This window comes from Canis aureus, chromosome 26 (genome assembly GCF_053574225.1).
Source record: "Canis aureus isolate CA01 chromosome 26, VMU_Caureus_v.1.0, whole genome shotgun sequence".
NCBI classification, from domain to species: Eukaryota; Metazoa; Chordata; class Mammalia; order Carnivora; family Canidae; genus Canis; species Canis aureus.
The window spans coordinates 22,110,025-22,126,043 of record NC_135636.1 but is presented as its reverse complement, the minus strand read 5'-3'; the positions used below and the strand labels follow the sequence as shown (position 1 = coordinate 22,126,043).

At 46.6% G+C, this 16,019-nt stretch overlaps 1 protein-coding gene across 9 annotated transcripts in view; it reads right to left on the bottom strand.

The window, feature by feature from the left end:
* SLC23A2 (solute carrier family 23 member 2) overlaps positions 1-16,019 on the bottom strand; it is a 141,902-nt gene that overhangs the window by 36,975 nt on the left and 88,908 nt on the right. For all 9 annotated transcript variants that reach the window (XM_077872312.1, XM_077872310.1, XM_077872315.1 and 6 more), the window contains 2 exons: positions 13,682-13,798; positions 11,561-11,718 (listed from right to left, as the gene is read on the bottom strand). In XM_077872312.1, the coding sequence (XP_077728438.1) occupies positions 11,561-11,718; positions 13,682-13,798 (275 nt within the window). The remainder of the gene's footprint in view (positions 1-11,560; positions 11,719-13,681; positions 13,799-16,019) is intronic.

The window sequence follows — 16,019 nt, the reverse complement described above, 5'->3', positions numbered from 1 at the left end:
GTTTTACTCATCATTGTGTCCCCAGCACCAACATGCACACAAGCAGCTAATTAAGAAGTTAAAGCACTATTTACAAATGTTATTCTTTGAGAAGAATTTTATTAGACTTGAAATAAGTCTGTCATATTGATTGTAACTGCAAATTAGGGACAGGACTTTTTTTCGGGGGTGGAGGGGTAGGTAAAGATTAAAAGCACTGGATAAAGAGGACAGTTAAACGTGCATGAATTTTCCAGACAAATCCCCCAGGTCTCAGGGGCTAGCAATCTTCCCTGGTGTCATCAGGAGAAATGTCTTTAATAAGTTTAATAATAAGTTTAAAAGAGGGGATGGGCCCTACAAGTAGCACCTGGAAGGTAGGAAATGTTACCTCCCTGGAACTGAATCATTTAATGAAAATGAGTAAAGCAATACAGTCAACACAGAAAGTGCATTCTGTGCCTGGCTTCCTCCATCTACCAGAAAGCAATCCAGTTCATGCAAAATCTTTCATTGTTAGATAAATATTTACTTGAGTCTAAATGGCAGCACAATTTTAAAATAATCTCTAAGAAACAGAACAGGTTTTGGTTCAAGGAGCCATAGTTTCAAAATTGAATCTGCCAGCAGGAATGTGTACCCTAAGTCCCTTAAGGAAAAGCAAAACACAGTTTGTCAAAGGAAACTCTAACTGGTAACATTTTCCTATTGTTTCTCTTATATATGTTCTATCAGCTGCACTATCTGGAAACTAGCTCGAATCTCCTAAGATTAAACACACCCTCCTACAGCCATCACTCTCCCATGTCACATCCAAGGATGACACTAATTTAACGATGTTATCTACTATTCAGGCCACATTTAACTGCATCCATGTATTTATCAAAGTGCTTATACCTGCCTCTGCTCCCCCAAATCCAATCAGAGTTTTTATATTGCATTTGGGTGTCTTGTGTCACATTCAGACCCAGGCTTAAACACTTCTGGCAAGGAGACTGTTCAGGTGCCACGCACTTCTTCAAGCATCCCATCAGGAGGCTTGCCCGGGACATCAGGTGCCCCACTGCAGGAATATTACACTCCCACCAGCTTACTAACATTCTTACATAGCAGGATTAAGAACTACAATTCTTCCATTTGGTCATTCCATCCACATTAAACCAGTAGCCTTTCATAAAGGAGTTTTTTTTGTTCAACCTTATCTCCTTCTTTTACTGTTTTGAACGTCATTGTAGATGCAGGAATTCCTTTTTCATTCAGTTTTATAATCCACTTCTATGATGATTCTTCTTAATAGACTGTCCCAAACTTGCCCAAAGCAGCCTGTTCAAGCAGGTTCCCCTTCTTTATGACGTGACTCTCCCCCCACCCACCACAGGTGGGTCTTTGTTATTCTTCCAGCAAGTCTTTGTTTTCTGCACAAGATGCTCCAGGGTCAACCTGCACTTTTCTCAGTCCTGGCCTTGGAGTCTACTACTGGAGGAAGGCCAGGTTCATTTTAGTGCAGAGCAGGATTCAGAAACCAAGATCAAACACCAGGTGGTCTCACTGTTCCTGGGGTGGCTTTTAGTGAACAGAGCTAGGATTCATTTGTGAATCATGGGGTGATAACGACACCTCTAGCTCAGTCTAATACCCTGGATTACCTCTTTCCGTATTTGTATCTCTCCTTTTGCTACATTGACTGTCCCAATTTCCATCATCATCAACATACTATTCATTTGTTTTATCCTATTACATCATACAGCACAGTCCCAGAATTACACCAAAATCACTACTAATGAGACTAGGATAATTAAGCCTATTAAGATTTCTATTTTGTCCTTAGAATAAATCCCATTCAGGGCATGTAAAGCACTGTGTTCTGAAGTCTGTGATTGAATTCTGTATGGTTAGCAATTTGACATATAGTTAGGCTCTCATGTTTCTGTAATTCAATTTCAGGATTTGCTCTTCATCCTTTTAGACTTTATGTTTTGAATATGTTGAATATTTGTATAGTTTAAAAAAATCAAACCAGATAGAGAGCTGTACCAGGAAAGTCTCACTACCATCCCACCCATCGCCCCATTCCCAGCTACTCACTATAGTTAATCATTTTCCTTAATTCCTCATTTATCCTTAATTCCTTCGTGTGTGCATTTTTTTTTTTTTTTTTTTTTTTTTTTTTAATGATAGTCATACAGAGAGAGAGAGGGGCAGAGACATAGGCAGAGGGAGAAGCAGGCTCCATGCACCGGGAGCCTGACGTGGGATTCGATCCCGGGTCTCCAGGATCGCGCCCTGGGCCAAAGGCAGGCGCCAAACCCCTGTGCCACCCAGGGATCCCCATTTTTTTTTTTTAAACAATTTATTTCAACATATCCTGGAACCTATCCTATACTAGTTCAGAGGCCTTTCCCATTCTTCCTCAGGCTGCATGGGACTCTAATGTGTGATATACATACAGCAGCCAGTCTCCTACAGATGGGCATTTAAGTTGTTAAATATTTTGCTGGTAGAGATTATATGGCAATTAGTAAGTTTTGGGGCATTATATTGCATTTGTGGGAGTGTATCTTCAGAGTAAATTTCTGTAAGTGGGACTGCTGGATCAAATGGTTAAATGCATATGTACTCAAGATATTGTAACATTCTTTAGAAGGGTTGAACTATTTTCACTCTGGGCAGCAATGTATAAAAATGCCTGTTCTCACAGAGTCTCGCCATCAGAGTGGCTTGGCTCATCAAAATTTTTACCTTTTTGTGAATCTGACAAATATGAAAAATGGTATCTCAAAGGCAGCTTTAGTTTATATTCTGTTATTATAAATTGACTTGTTCTTACATATGAAGAGGGACTATTATATAACTCCCGTGATCTGTTCATGTCTTCTACTTATTCTATATAATTTTTGGTATCTTTTTAAAATACTTCAAGAGTTCTTTCTATATTACAAATGTTGGACTTTATCTGTGATACCTGACAAATACTTTCTCCAGTTTGTCATTATTTTTTTAAGATTTTATTTATTTATTCATGAGAGATAGATAGAGAGGCAAAGACACAGGCAGAAAGAAAGCAGGCTCCATGCAGGGAGCTCGATGTGGGACTCGATCCCGGAACTCTGGGATCACACCCTGAGCCAAAGATAGATGCTCAACCACTGAGCCACCCAGGCATCCCTAGTTTGTCATTTTTCGTTATGGTATATTTTTACAATATAAAGTTTAAAATTTTTAAAGTTTTAAAGTCATCAGATTTATGATCCTTTTATAGTTTCTGGGGTTTGAGTCCTAGTTTAAAAGTCTTTCCAGGGGCTCCTGGGTGGCTCAGTGGTTGGACGTCTGCTTTCAGCTCTGGTCATGATCTCGGGGTCCTGGAATCGAGTCCTGCATCAGGCTCCCCACAGGAGGCCTGCTTCTCCCTCTGCCTATGTCTCTGCCTCTGTCTCTCATGAATAAATAAAATGTTTAAAAATTTTTTTAAAAAAGGCTTTCCCTACTTCTAGGTTATAAAAGAATTTACCCTTGTATTATTCTAATACTTACACAGTTTCATGATTCTTGCACTTGGATTTCTAATGCATTCTGAGTTGATTAAAAAAAAAAAAAACACCTCACTAAAGCCAAGTGTAACCTTTTATCTTCAAGTTCATGCTATTCTGGTTTTACAGGCAAATGCAAAAATTAGATGAACTATCAGCACTTCCAATTAGAGTCCTGGAGATCCTTGGCGGGAAGCAGCCAACCAGCTTCCCTCCCAAGCCACAGCTCACAGCCAGAGGCTTTGTCCAGACAGAGTACAGGAATTTAGGAGGGCTAGTTGGATGCAATTTTGATAACCTCTTTGTCAAACATGATAGTATCAACTATTTCCAGTAAAGAGTTTGTTAGCCTAAAACACTTTTATGGAGAACTGAACTCATTAACCCCACATGTACTAAGAGGACTCTGCCAGTCTCCTACTCCCTGGGAACATCAGAAATACTCACAGAGAAACAGCATGTCAACCGAAGGAGAAATCACCTAGAAAAGCTGGTGCTCATGGAGCTAACCTTGAACAGCCTCAGCTAAGAGGTGGTGGTGGGTGCTCAGGCCGCAGGAGAAGCTAGATAAAGACCTAACCATTTTCTGATCACCTGAAACAAATTCAGGGGCCCACCTTGGTCAGAGGATGCTGGTAGTGTGGTGAGCAGTGCACTCAACCACCTGCTACATGCATCAAGGACATGCTGCTCTGCCAGACAGCCCAGCCCTTGCCCACTGCACTCCTGCCTCACCTGCACCCACCTGCGTCTTTCCCTTTCAGAAGGTGCACTAAAATAAGCCAACAGGCAGGTGTGGACAGGTTCCAAGCATTATCTCATTCGATGCTAACAATTTCATCATTATTAATCACCATTTTACAGATGAGGGAAGGGGGCTTGGAGAGACCAGATAGCTTGTGCAGTCACAAGGCTGGAAAACTGGGAGAGGCATGATGCCAGCTGAGGCCAAAGCTCTCCGATACGGCTGGTTAGGGGACCAAGGCAAAGTTCCCTCCAAGGTCATTACCTCCAAGTTCTTACCGGCTTCCAGTTCTGTAACATAGCACCCAAAATTTGAGTTAAATGGACAGCAATTTTTTTTTATTTAGGGAAAAAAAACCTGCCACCTGGTACTGTGTGTGGCTTCATGGACAGAATACAAAAGACTATCATCCCTATGATAATTTTGGCAAACCCACTGACCCTGAATCTAAATGTACCTCTCGTTCCATCCCCTAGTTTACAACAGAGAAGAGAGATTGTGGAGAAAAAAAAAAAAAAATCAAATACCATCCTGAGGACACAATCTGACAAATTCAGGCCACTGGATGCTCAACAAGACAATGGCCTGGGCACCTTAGGAAGGCAACACTATGGAGGAAAGAGGTGAGAACAGCTCATTATTAAGAGATCAGAGAGACATAATAAACAAATATACCACATGACCTTGGTTGCATCCGGGTTCAGCGAAGTGGGAGGAACAGCTAAGGAAGATATTTCAGGGACAACCCGGGATATTAGATAACCTGCATGTTAGATGATACAGTGGAACGACAATATTCTCAGGTGTGGTAAATGGTTACACAAGGGACCCTCAGTCCTAATAGAGTATTATGGGTGAGCCAACATGCCATCTACAACTTTACTCTCAAGTGGTTCAAAAAACTGCATGTATGCCCCAAATGCATATACAGAAACAGAATGCAGGAGACAGCCCAATCACCCCCACTGCTTCCCTCTACCCTTATAAGTTTCACGAGTTCAAAGCCCCAGACCTGAAAGCTGGAGGTATCCTACAGCCACCCCTGTACTCAGCAAGCACTTACCACATACAGGCCCCAAGAACTCAGGGAGGTGAGAGACAGGGGAGTGCCCTCTTCAGGACAGACAAGGTTAGAGAATGGGTTGCCACACCAGCTACTAGGACTCCCTCAGCCCAATTCCTACCATTTCTCAGCAAAGGAAAGTTGTGTATGCCTGCAGCAGGCCTGTGATGAACAGGAGGGGTTCCTCTGGGAAGGGTCTACCTGCAGTCTTTTCTTTTGTGGGAGAGCTCAGAGTGAGGTCTCCCAGTCTTTTGCCCCAGGCACCTCTTGAGGAACCCCCGACATGGCACCTGCCATGCCTCCGGGGAAGTGGAGAAGGGTGGGTGTGGCAGATAAGGGGCAGGGTTCAAGGGTCCTCCTTCACCCCCAGCTCTGCACTGACACCTGGGAGTGAGGTGGTAGGACTCTGAGAAGTTTAGAGATATACCAACACTTGGAGTCTGTTTTAAGAGGCAACAGCAGCCAAGGTGATGCATCAGCTGAGTCCTCCCCAAAGCCAGGGGAGGCAATACTGCTGCCAGCTGGCTAACACTGTAATGGGGGTGGGGGTACATGGGGGAATCTGAACAAACTTGCCCTGATTTCTTAGGATTTCAAAGCTTTGCATTAATTCTCGGAACAAGCCTGAGGAGTTCCTGGGATTGACATCACAAACTAACCAAAATGAGAATTGTTGAAACCTCACTTGAGAAAACTCAGCAATAAAGACCTTGCTGAAAGCAAAGTGCAAGGGGTCAAGGTCAAAGGGCAAGTGGGGAGGAAGGAGGTGGTAGCAGCAGCCTTTGCAGAACTTTTGCCCCCAGCAGGCAGAGGCTCTGGGAAGCACTAAAGCCACAGCAGTCACACAGTGTCAGGGGCTGAGACCCACAACTACTATTTCAAAACATAGTCCCTGGAGGAAAGGACACCACTTCGTGCAGGGGCAGGTGTGCAGTGAAGGGAGGAGGGTCTGCAGCACACATGGGGTGGCCTCAACCAGCCCACCGGGGGTAACGCCCCCAAAGGAGACTTCACGATGTAGCACCCCAAAGCTGGTGCTCCTAGCTCATGCCCAGGTCTGTGGAAGCACACATTGGCTTCACTGCCATTGTTTCCCCGCCAATTATGGTTATTTTAATGGAATGAAACAGGCTTCCAGGAACAGCACCCCACTCTTCAGCAGGGTGCCCATATGAAATGAGGAGGGATGACCTGGGCACAGCCCACAGGTCAGGGAGGTTGACACTTCCCTCCCTCTTCTGCTGTAGACCTGTGGTCCTCCCAGCTTCCTCAAAGGAAAGGGCCCACTCCTCACAGGTAGAGACCACAGCAGGTCTTTAGGTTCCAAGCACCCACCGCGTCCAGTGCAATGGAGTACTGGGTACTCAGTAGGAGGTGGGGAAAATACGCAAAGAAATTACAGAACTCAGACACTACATGATCTGAAATCATGACAGCTGAACACAAAATTCTTTTCCTTTTGCTACTGTAAGCCTAAAGAAATGGGCACTAAACTGCAAACACATACACACACAGACATGCACGCACGCACACACACACACACACACACACACACACGCACAGGCCACCTACCATCCTTACAGTTATGACACTGGGAATAAACCCCTCTCTCCCCTCCATCAGGCCTCCCTCCTACACGGTCCCAACCTGGCCATCCCTTCTGCCCCAACTGCTCGATCTATTTGTTTGATTCTATTGTGATCAGGAAGCAAAAACACAAGTCTGTTATGGTGGTAATTCACAGCCTATGATGAGGTCCACGTTAGCATCCAGCAGAACTAGAGGAATTTCTATGTGACTCTTACTCATACTCAACTTCTCAAACGTAAGCACGTAATAGAAGCTTGTAATAATCTATATGCACAATAATGGCAAAATGTCATCGACAGGACACCTTCAGAAGACCAGCTTCTCATTTTTCACAAATGGAAATAGAGCTTAGGAGGTCATCTGCCCAAGGCCAGAGGGCTGAGTAGGTCCCTCTCACTTCCTGGGCTCTCTGCAACCCTCATGTATGAAGGGAAAAGAAACCATTATTGACCACATGCCTTCAGCTAATGCTTTACACTGGGTACTGTAGGTTCTGACCACCTATGGGATTATAGTTTCCATTAAAATATCCAACTTAATTTTTTAAAAACACATCATTACCTTTATTGTTGCAATCCTAAATTAGTTTTCCTTAAAACTGTAATATTTCATTTTTACTGTTTATTCATAATTAAAGCAACATTACTACACTGCCAAATTAACCATACCCAATACCTAACACACGCATCATGACTCTATCTGAGCCAGCACGGGCAAAGCAGGCAGCTCTGGCAGCATCGACTTGGTGAGCCTCTGGAACAGACCCTGGGACACACACCCGCTTCCCCATCCCGAGTAGGAGCCAGGTGTTCGGAGTATCATGGATGGGTCCTCACTCTGAGATCTGACCGCCAGCCTTGCTCTGCTGGAAATACTGGAGGAGGGGGTGTGCAGGGGAGGCAGTGGGGTATCTGGCCACTCTTGGGATTTCTGCTCTTCTCTCACTCAACCTACAGGAAACGAGCCAGGGGCACAGTAGGTGGTTCCACTGGAGAGGGGAGCCCTGCCCAATGGGGCCCAGTGGAAGGAGGGGAAGAGCAGGGGTTAGGGAATTCAGAGCTCTACTGGAAAGGGTGAAGGGTGGGTAGATGGAACATGTGAATAACCAGGTGCAGCAAACCAACCCCAGAGGTGGTGACTAGCCAGGCAGGGAGGGGAGTGCCCCTCATCCACTTCACCATCTTGGTTCACCCGTGCTCAGCAGTCCCTCAGATATATGGTGGACAAATACTGAAAAGAATTTATCAATAAGAGCTTGAGGCTTTGCAGAGTTGGAATCCACAACACTGGAAGCAAGGATCCCAGGCAAGAAAAAAGTGCTGTTGGCACAGAGAAGGAGAGCAAGAGTTAGCTCAGTGCAAGAAGGGCCAGGAACCCAAGGGGGGTGACATGTGGGCTGCTCTGCCACACTCCCCAGCCCCAAAGGCAGCTGCTCAAATTCATTCAATCATATCCTTTAATCAAAACACTCAAGGTACACTCATGTTTTTCTTTCCATCTTAGGATCAAAAGCAGGAAGGGACTTCTAGAATGCAAGGTTACAGTTGAACTCATCACTCAATCCCCCAAACACACACACACACACACACACACACACACACACACTCTCTCTCTCTCACTCTGCCTCCATCCATCCGTCTCTCCCCACCACCTTCTGGCTAGCTACCATCCCACACAGGGACTATCACCTCTAACATCCTCATTCCTATTTCCCCTCCCGAATCCTTGCACGGATCCCCACTGCCTTTCTCTTAGATATCCCTTGTCCCCTGAATCTGGCCCATCACCCCCTCTACACTGCATCCAGGTAATGTCTCTCAAGGCACAGCCCCAGTAGTGTCTTGCCAACAAAGCCCTAGCAAGTTCCCCTGCCCCGTCCCAAGGCCCAAGCATCAGAGACTGGCCCACAGCCCGGCCTCCGGTGGAGGGAGAGGACTCAGCAGGCTGACTTCCTGCCTTTGCCCTTGCCCTTCCCAGGACAGAAAATGTTCTTTCAACCCTCCTGGGCCAGGAGCCTATTCTGAGTCTTCAAGACCTCACATGCTATCACCTTCCCTGGACTCTCCCTTCAAATCCCCAGGACATCACTATAAAGGGTGCAGGTGGCTGCCCTTTTTGCTCCACAGCACATGCTCACTTCAACACCTCCACAACTGGCACCGTCACCCAGTGCCTTACACATGGACTGTTCGCTACGAATCTGTGGGAGCAGGTCAGGAGTTTTCTCCCCCTCTTTTCCCAGGTTAAAAGTATGGACGCCAACGCACACAGCCATAGAAAATCCACATCCCAAGACAAAACCACACGGAAGCCCTTCATTCAACACATCATCCTGCCCCAGCAGCACGTATTCGCTAATGTGGTTGGCAGACGTGACACCCACTTCCCAATTTATGGCTAAGCAAATGGCCATACCACAGTGGGAATGGGACCCGCTGCTTCTCACACCACACAAGGACACAGGTGGGGCTTCCCTGATACGCCCCTCGAAACAGAGCAAAGAAAGCTATACTCACCAAGCCCCTTGGGTAACACACGCACTCACGTTGCACTCACAAACGTCTGCACGTGCATACACACTGCAGCTCTGCATGCTGGGTCTCTGAGCCATTCCAGCAGGTATTTCAAATCCCTCTCCTGTTCTTTCTCTGCTCAACTGCTGGGGGCGGCGGTGGGGGGGGCATGGCCATGGGGTTGAAGTGCACAGATCCAAGCTGCTCTGTTTAGGTCTCTCATGCCCTGAGAATGGGCAAGAGGGTCCTGAATGAGTGCCCTCCCATAAATGAGGGTCCTTACCCAAAGACCCCAACCTTCCCTTCTATGTCAACAGCACAGTTGCCTGTGGCTGCCAGGCTCAACTGTCAGTCAGGATTAGCCTCCTTGGCATGAGACCAGGGCAGAGCAGCCAACAGTCCATATTTTACCACAAAACAGACATATGCATTCCCTCTGCTCTTCAGACAGACCAGCAATTCTCAACTGTGAGCACTGCCCAATTTATAGATGGTTTATGCTACAAGCCCCCCAGTGCATCAACAGTTTAGAAAAAGAACAACTCCCCAACCAGAGAACCAGTGGACTATGTACCAGGTAAGGCTCCAGAGTCAGTCAACAAAAGCTTTTTAATACACTCTAGGCTTGAAATGTAGAGCCTCAAATGCTTTATCAAAAGACTGAAAGATGCTCCCAGCCAGATTTCCCTACCTGGCTCTGAGACAGTAACTCAAGTCCTCTGTGGAATGCCCAGAATGCATTCCCTCCCCGCAGCAGGTCAATGACACCTGCTCCTCCCCTCACAGATCCTCTAAGGAGATTCACCCTCTGAGGTAAGGGATGTGCTCAGAGTAACGGCTATAGGCAGTCCTGGAGGGGCAGAACTCCTGCCCTCCAACTGCTGGGCAGCCCCCCAGCCTTCCATCCATCAGCAGACCTGCCAGGGAGCTACCCCATCCCCTCCCAGGCTGGTGCCGGCACTGCCAACCAGAATGCCTCAGCACTACTCACAGCCCTTCTGGAATTTCTCCTGGCCCAAGTAAGGGCAGCCCTCCTGAGGTCTCTGAGGACTCTTACTCCTCAGAGTACAGTCCATGATTCCCAAGCTGCCTTCTGTGACTTCTCCCTCTTGTTCCCCCAGCAGGAAAGGCAGAAGCCTCCTCAGGCTGTCTCTAACGGGGCAAGGGACAGAACTTTCTCAAGTGTCCTCTGCTGCCCCCTCTCCTGGGGACAGTCCCGCCTCAGCAGTCTCCACACCATGAGCAGAGCTGGGGACAAAGAAGGAGGCTGTACTGTGACGAGGGTGAAGAGGAGAAAGGAGAGGAACGAGAAGCCTGCAGGAGGAGGCAGACCTGGACGGATCTAGGTGGACAAGCCAGAGCCCTGGCACTAATGAGGGGAGCACAATCCAGTGGGAAAAGACATGACAACAAAAAAGGACAAAGTGGCATAAGAGCCACACTAGGAGACTATACATAAGATGTATGTGCGGGGATTCAGGGGAGGCCATGACAGCAGCCTTGGGGAGACAGGGATGCTTCACAGAGCAGGAGGGACAAGGTGGGAGGACAGGCAGGGTTTACCAGTTGCTGAGGGAGCACAAGTACAGCAGGTTCCAACAGCAGGCTCGGGGAGGAACTCTGCCCAGGGTGAGTGTGGGGCTCAGAGGTGGGCCCCACCCAGGGGATGGTGGGACACAGCAAGGGAGAAGCCTACAGGGTGGGGCAGTCAGACAGTCAGATTTTGGAACAGAGAGTGGGGTTGCTGCCCAGCAGCACAGAGAAAGACACAATGTTAGCAAGACTGCCTGGGGGAGATGGTGTCCCCACAGAGCAGAGAGGAGAGAACCATGGGGCATGAGTGAAGCACCTCCAGATCTGAGCTAAAGGAAGGGGGACAGGAAGGGGATCCTGGAGAGAATGAGACTTGCCCACTGGGAATCTGGAAGGAGATGAGAGTGAGTCTGAGTCTCCAGCTTACACACCTGAGTGGGAGGCTGATCCCTCCACCAAGGAAACCAACACAGGGTTGGGGGGTGGGGGGCAGTGGCCACTAGGACACCCCCTGCGAGCTCCAGCCAGTCCTTCCGAGCAGCCCTGGGTGAGTGGCCTGGCTCCATGCCTCAGGGGGCTTCAGTATCCCAATTCAGCATCCCAATCTCACCTGCATCCAAACGTTGTCTGCAGTAAGGTTGTAATTCCCACACAGAAGAAAATGGTCCCGATGAGCTGGCTAGTGGCCCACTGGTCATACCCCACACACATGGCGTCAGCCAGCAAAAAGGGCACGGCGATGGTGCCACTGAAGCACGTCAGGTAGTGCTGTGGATGAAGGAGGTGGTCAGGAAGACAGGAAACCCTTCTTTGTCTCTAATTCTAACTGAACTGCCCCCACCCCAACCCCGCGCCCCACCATTATTTTTCTTAAATGGTCCACCAGAAGGATCTCTGGTGCTTGGGGCACACAAGCATACCCTGTGCCAAATCCTCTTTCTTCTTTAGTGTTTCTCCTTTCTGGTATGTTTTCCCGTCTTTCAGCTCACCTGAGTTCAGGCCTGCACAGGTGAGGTTTTATTTACATAACTCTGGCTGGGAATATCTGCTTTGTTCAGATGCTTTTGTAGCATCAATTGCTAAAATCTGAGATCTTTTTCCTTTAATCTGTTGACATGAATTTTATTTCATGGAACCATTCTTGAAACAAACCCTAGTTAGTCTCACTAGTTTTTTCTTCCAGGATTTGTCAATATTTTATGTGGAATTCTATATTTTTGAGATAATCAACCGGCCTTTTTTTTTTTATTCTCTCAGATCTGTGGATTAAAGTTACACATGCTTCATTGCTCAAGGTGTTTTCCATCTTTTTAAGGGTCTGGCATTGTTTACCATCAGAGAAGGATTATGGGTGTATGGTAGCTGTGGGAACCCTCCAGAAAGCACCCATCCCCGACTCCTCCTTTGGGGCCTGGTCCCCAACTTTTTCAGCCCTGGTGGGACATCCCTGGCACTCACTGGTCACACTCCTTCTGTCTGTTCAGCAAACTTCCTACCTTCCTTCCCAAGTTCCCCATCTCTGCTCATGTTTGCCAAAATGGGTTACTTACAGCCCGATGCTCAACCATACAACACTATTAGGTGTTCCATGTGGGGAACTGCTCACAAGCTTAAGAAGACTCCATATCATCAAGAAAAGCAGGACTTATGCAAGATTTCCCGATCCCATTTGACCAGGGAATACTTCTTTATCAGACATCTATAATATAAACATTTCTAAAGGTGAGTTTCCTGAACCTGATTCAGGGTACTCAGCCCAAGCTAAAGACGACTTCACTCCTTTGGCTATTTGAGTCCTCCTTCATTAGACAACTTCCAGTCCAGGTGACCAAGTGCTTTGAGGCCTGTGTGCAAGGTGCAGGCAGGGGTGCGAAGAGTATTGGAAACTGGACCGAAGCGTCAAAGGTCTCCAGGTACACCCCCACCCCAAGTGACTACACCTGTCTGGGCAATAGGACCAATTTTCTCAGCATCTGAAATGCCTCAGGTTGAACAGCCCATTCCAACTTGAGAAAGGAAGAAAGGGAAGTCAAGTCAAACCTCAGAAGAGAGTCCAGGCTAAAACCACCAACCAGATACAGGCCGGGGGAAAGGGGCCCCCAACTTATGCCCTTCTCCAAAGGCCCCACTCCAATCCTTAAGTGGCAAAAAGTACTGAGAGAGAGGAGGAAAATACTCAAGATGCATGGGCTCTGTGTCAGCCTGTGTCACCTCCCACCTGGTGCTCCCTTGTCTGCTGGCTTACTCACTCTGCTCCCACTGCAATCCACAGCAGACGAAGCTTCTACCACAGCAATGTCTCCCTTCTCTTACAGATAAGGCTGAAACCTCCCACATACATCCTGGCCAACATGGCACTTCTTGGTGTCACCCACGTGTCATGGAAGAACTGACCATGACTGGACTGCAGAAATAGGAATGAAGATCAAAACTTCTCTTCCCTCCCTCTCCTCTTTCTGTATCTCCATGGTCCTTCCTCCTTCCTGCCGCATCACTCATCTTGCTTGTTCCTTTAACATTTTCCTTCCTCTATTCCCAGGTCAACCTCTTCCTCCTGTTCTTTTCTTCCTTTCGCTACTATGAAATGAATGCTAGCAAGTCCCAGTTATCATTCTTAAAAGAATAATTTGTAATAAAGTCGTCAATAAATAAAAATCAAAACTGAATTTTTAAAGAATTCGGACAAATCAAACGTCTGCTGGGTGGTTACATCCTAAAGGAACCATCTTACCTGTAACCCCAGAAAAATGCACAGGTACCAGGGCGGGACATCTTCTATGGTGTAAATCATGTCCGATCTCTGGGGGTCTAGACTGCCAGTGCTATCCAAGGTTTCGGCAAGAGAGCTCTGAGAGCAACAAGGAGAAAAGGAATTACTTAATAAAAGTGAAAACCAGTATGAACTCAGCTCAGCACAGGCGGCTGTTACTGAAAAACAACTTTATAATGTGGGGGCCACTCTCTTTGCCTGCCTCTGATACAATGCTCAACACACTCAGCTAGACAATCTGTCCTCAGAGTTTGGGGGCTCAGTATCCCTTGTCACTGACCTACCAGCAAGAGCACCCAGCTTGCTGGGGACACCCTACATGGAAAGGGTGTCCACAAAGAAATACCCTAGCATGAGTCGTCCTTGAGTGGCACCCCAAAGGAAAAAATGTGATAAAATGCTGAGCACTTTCAAACAGAGAGCACTAATTTGCCCTTTCTGCTCCACCCCATACCTGCAAGGAGAAAGATCTCTATCTTAAAAAAAAAAAGTCCTACATCCTCTTATTCAAAGCACTGATGCTCTGACACAATGGTGAGTGAAAAGAGCAAATTCAAAAAGGACACAGGAGGATTCCAATTTTGTTTAAAAACAGACTAAAAGGCAGCCCTGGTAGCACAGCGGTTTGGTGCTGCCTGCAGCCTGGGGTGTGATCCTGGAGACCCGGTATCAAGTCCCACATCGGGCTTCCTGCATGGAGCCTGCTTCCCCCTCTCCCTGTGTCTCTGCCTCTTTCTCTGTGTCTATGAATAAATAAATAAAATCTTAAAAAAACAAACAGACTAATAAACAGGATGCCTAGGTGGCTCAGTGATTGAGCGTCTGCCTTTGGCTCAGGTCATGGGATCAAGTCCTGCATCGGGCTTCCTGCAGGGAGCTTGCTTCTCCCTCTGCCTATGTCTCTGCCTCTTTCTCTGTGTCTCTCATGAATAAGTAAATAAAATCTTTAAAAAAAAAAAAAAAAAAAAAAGACTAAAGATGTATTTATACTTTAGGGGACAGTTTTTTTTTCTTTCTCTCTCCCCAACCATTACTACAGACTTTTGTGTTGCATGCTTTTTGAGCCAAAATCTTCACAAAGACTGAACACTTTAGGTTATAGTCTGGATGTTTTCAGCCAATATCTGCATTACTTCTAAGCTAAACAGAAAAGTCAAGGTAACCTCAAATCCTCCTACATCTCTTCAAAACTCTATGAACTTCAAAACTCTTCTAAAACTCTATGAAAAATTTCTCAGACTCTGAGAGGCACATTTTTTTTTAAGTCTATTGTAACTTAAAAAAAAAAAAAAAAACCTAACAGGAAACAAAAGTAAAAGATGACCATTCTGACTTCTCCAGCCCCACTTATGCCCTCTTATCCATGGATATGGTCCACAGAAAGACACAGACTCCCTGTTTGTCAATCGACTTCCTGTGCAGACGGAGATGGGGATCTGGGGGGCCAAATACCTTGAACAAAAGAAGTGACACAATTCAGCCTCACTTTTTTTTTTTTAAGATTTTATTTATTTATTCATGAGAGACACAGAGAGAGAGAGAGGCAGAGACACAGGCAGAGGGAGAAGCAGGCTCCACGCAGGGAGCCTGATGTGGGTCTTGATCCCAGGTCTCCGGGATCACGCCCTGGGCTGAAGGCAGTGCTAAACCGCTGAGCCACCCGGGCTGCCCACAGCCTCACCTTCTAAAGCCTAAAGGTAAATGTCTGATGTAAGTTGACATTTGAGCTACTCCAAATGAGAACTGAGGCTGACCTTTCAGAAAACTTTTTCTTCCTTTCTAAACAATGGATATTGGCGGGTTTACATTCCTGAAGGACTTAAAATGGATTGCATATGCCTTTTAAAAATTTGTTTGTAGGGATGGTAGAGAAAATACATGCGTGTGAAAAATGTGGTTATGTACTGGTGTGCAAGAAAAGATTAATTCAGCAAGTCTGGGTTGTCCAAGCCCCCACACGTCAAAAAATGGCCCAGTCTTTGCCTGGTAATTGGGAGACAACCTGTGAGTTCTTAGAATATCTTGTTTTCTTCTGTTTTTTAAGGTTTTATTTACTTATTTGAGAGAAGAGTGAGCAAGGAGGAGCAGATGGGGGGGAAGAAACAGACTCCATGCTGAACATAGAGCCCGACACAGGGCTGAATCACAGCCCTGAGATCATTATTTAATCCAAAAACAAGAGTCAAGTGCTCTGATAGAATATCCCAGATGCCCTGGAATATCCTGTTCTTAAGAGTTTGTCTAGTGATGCCAGGGTGGCTCAGTTGAGCGTCTGACTCTTGCTTTGGGCTCAGGTCAT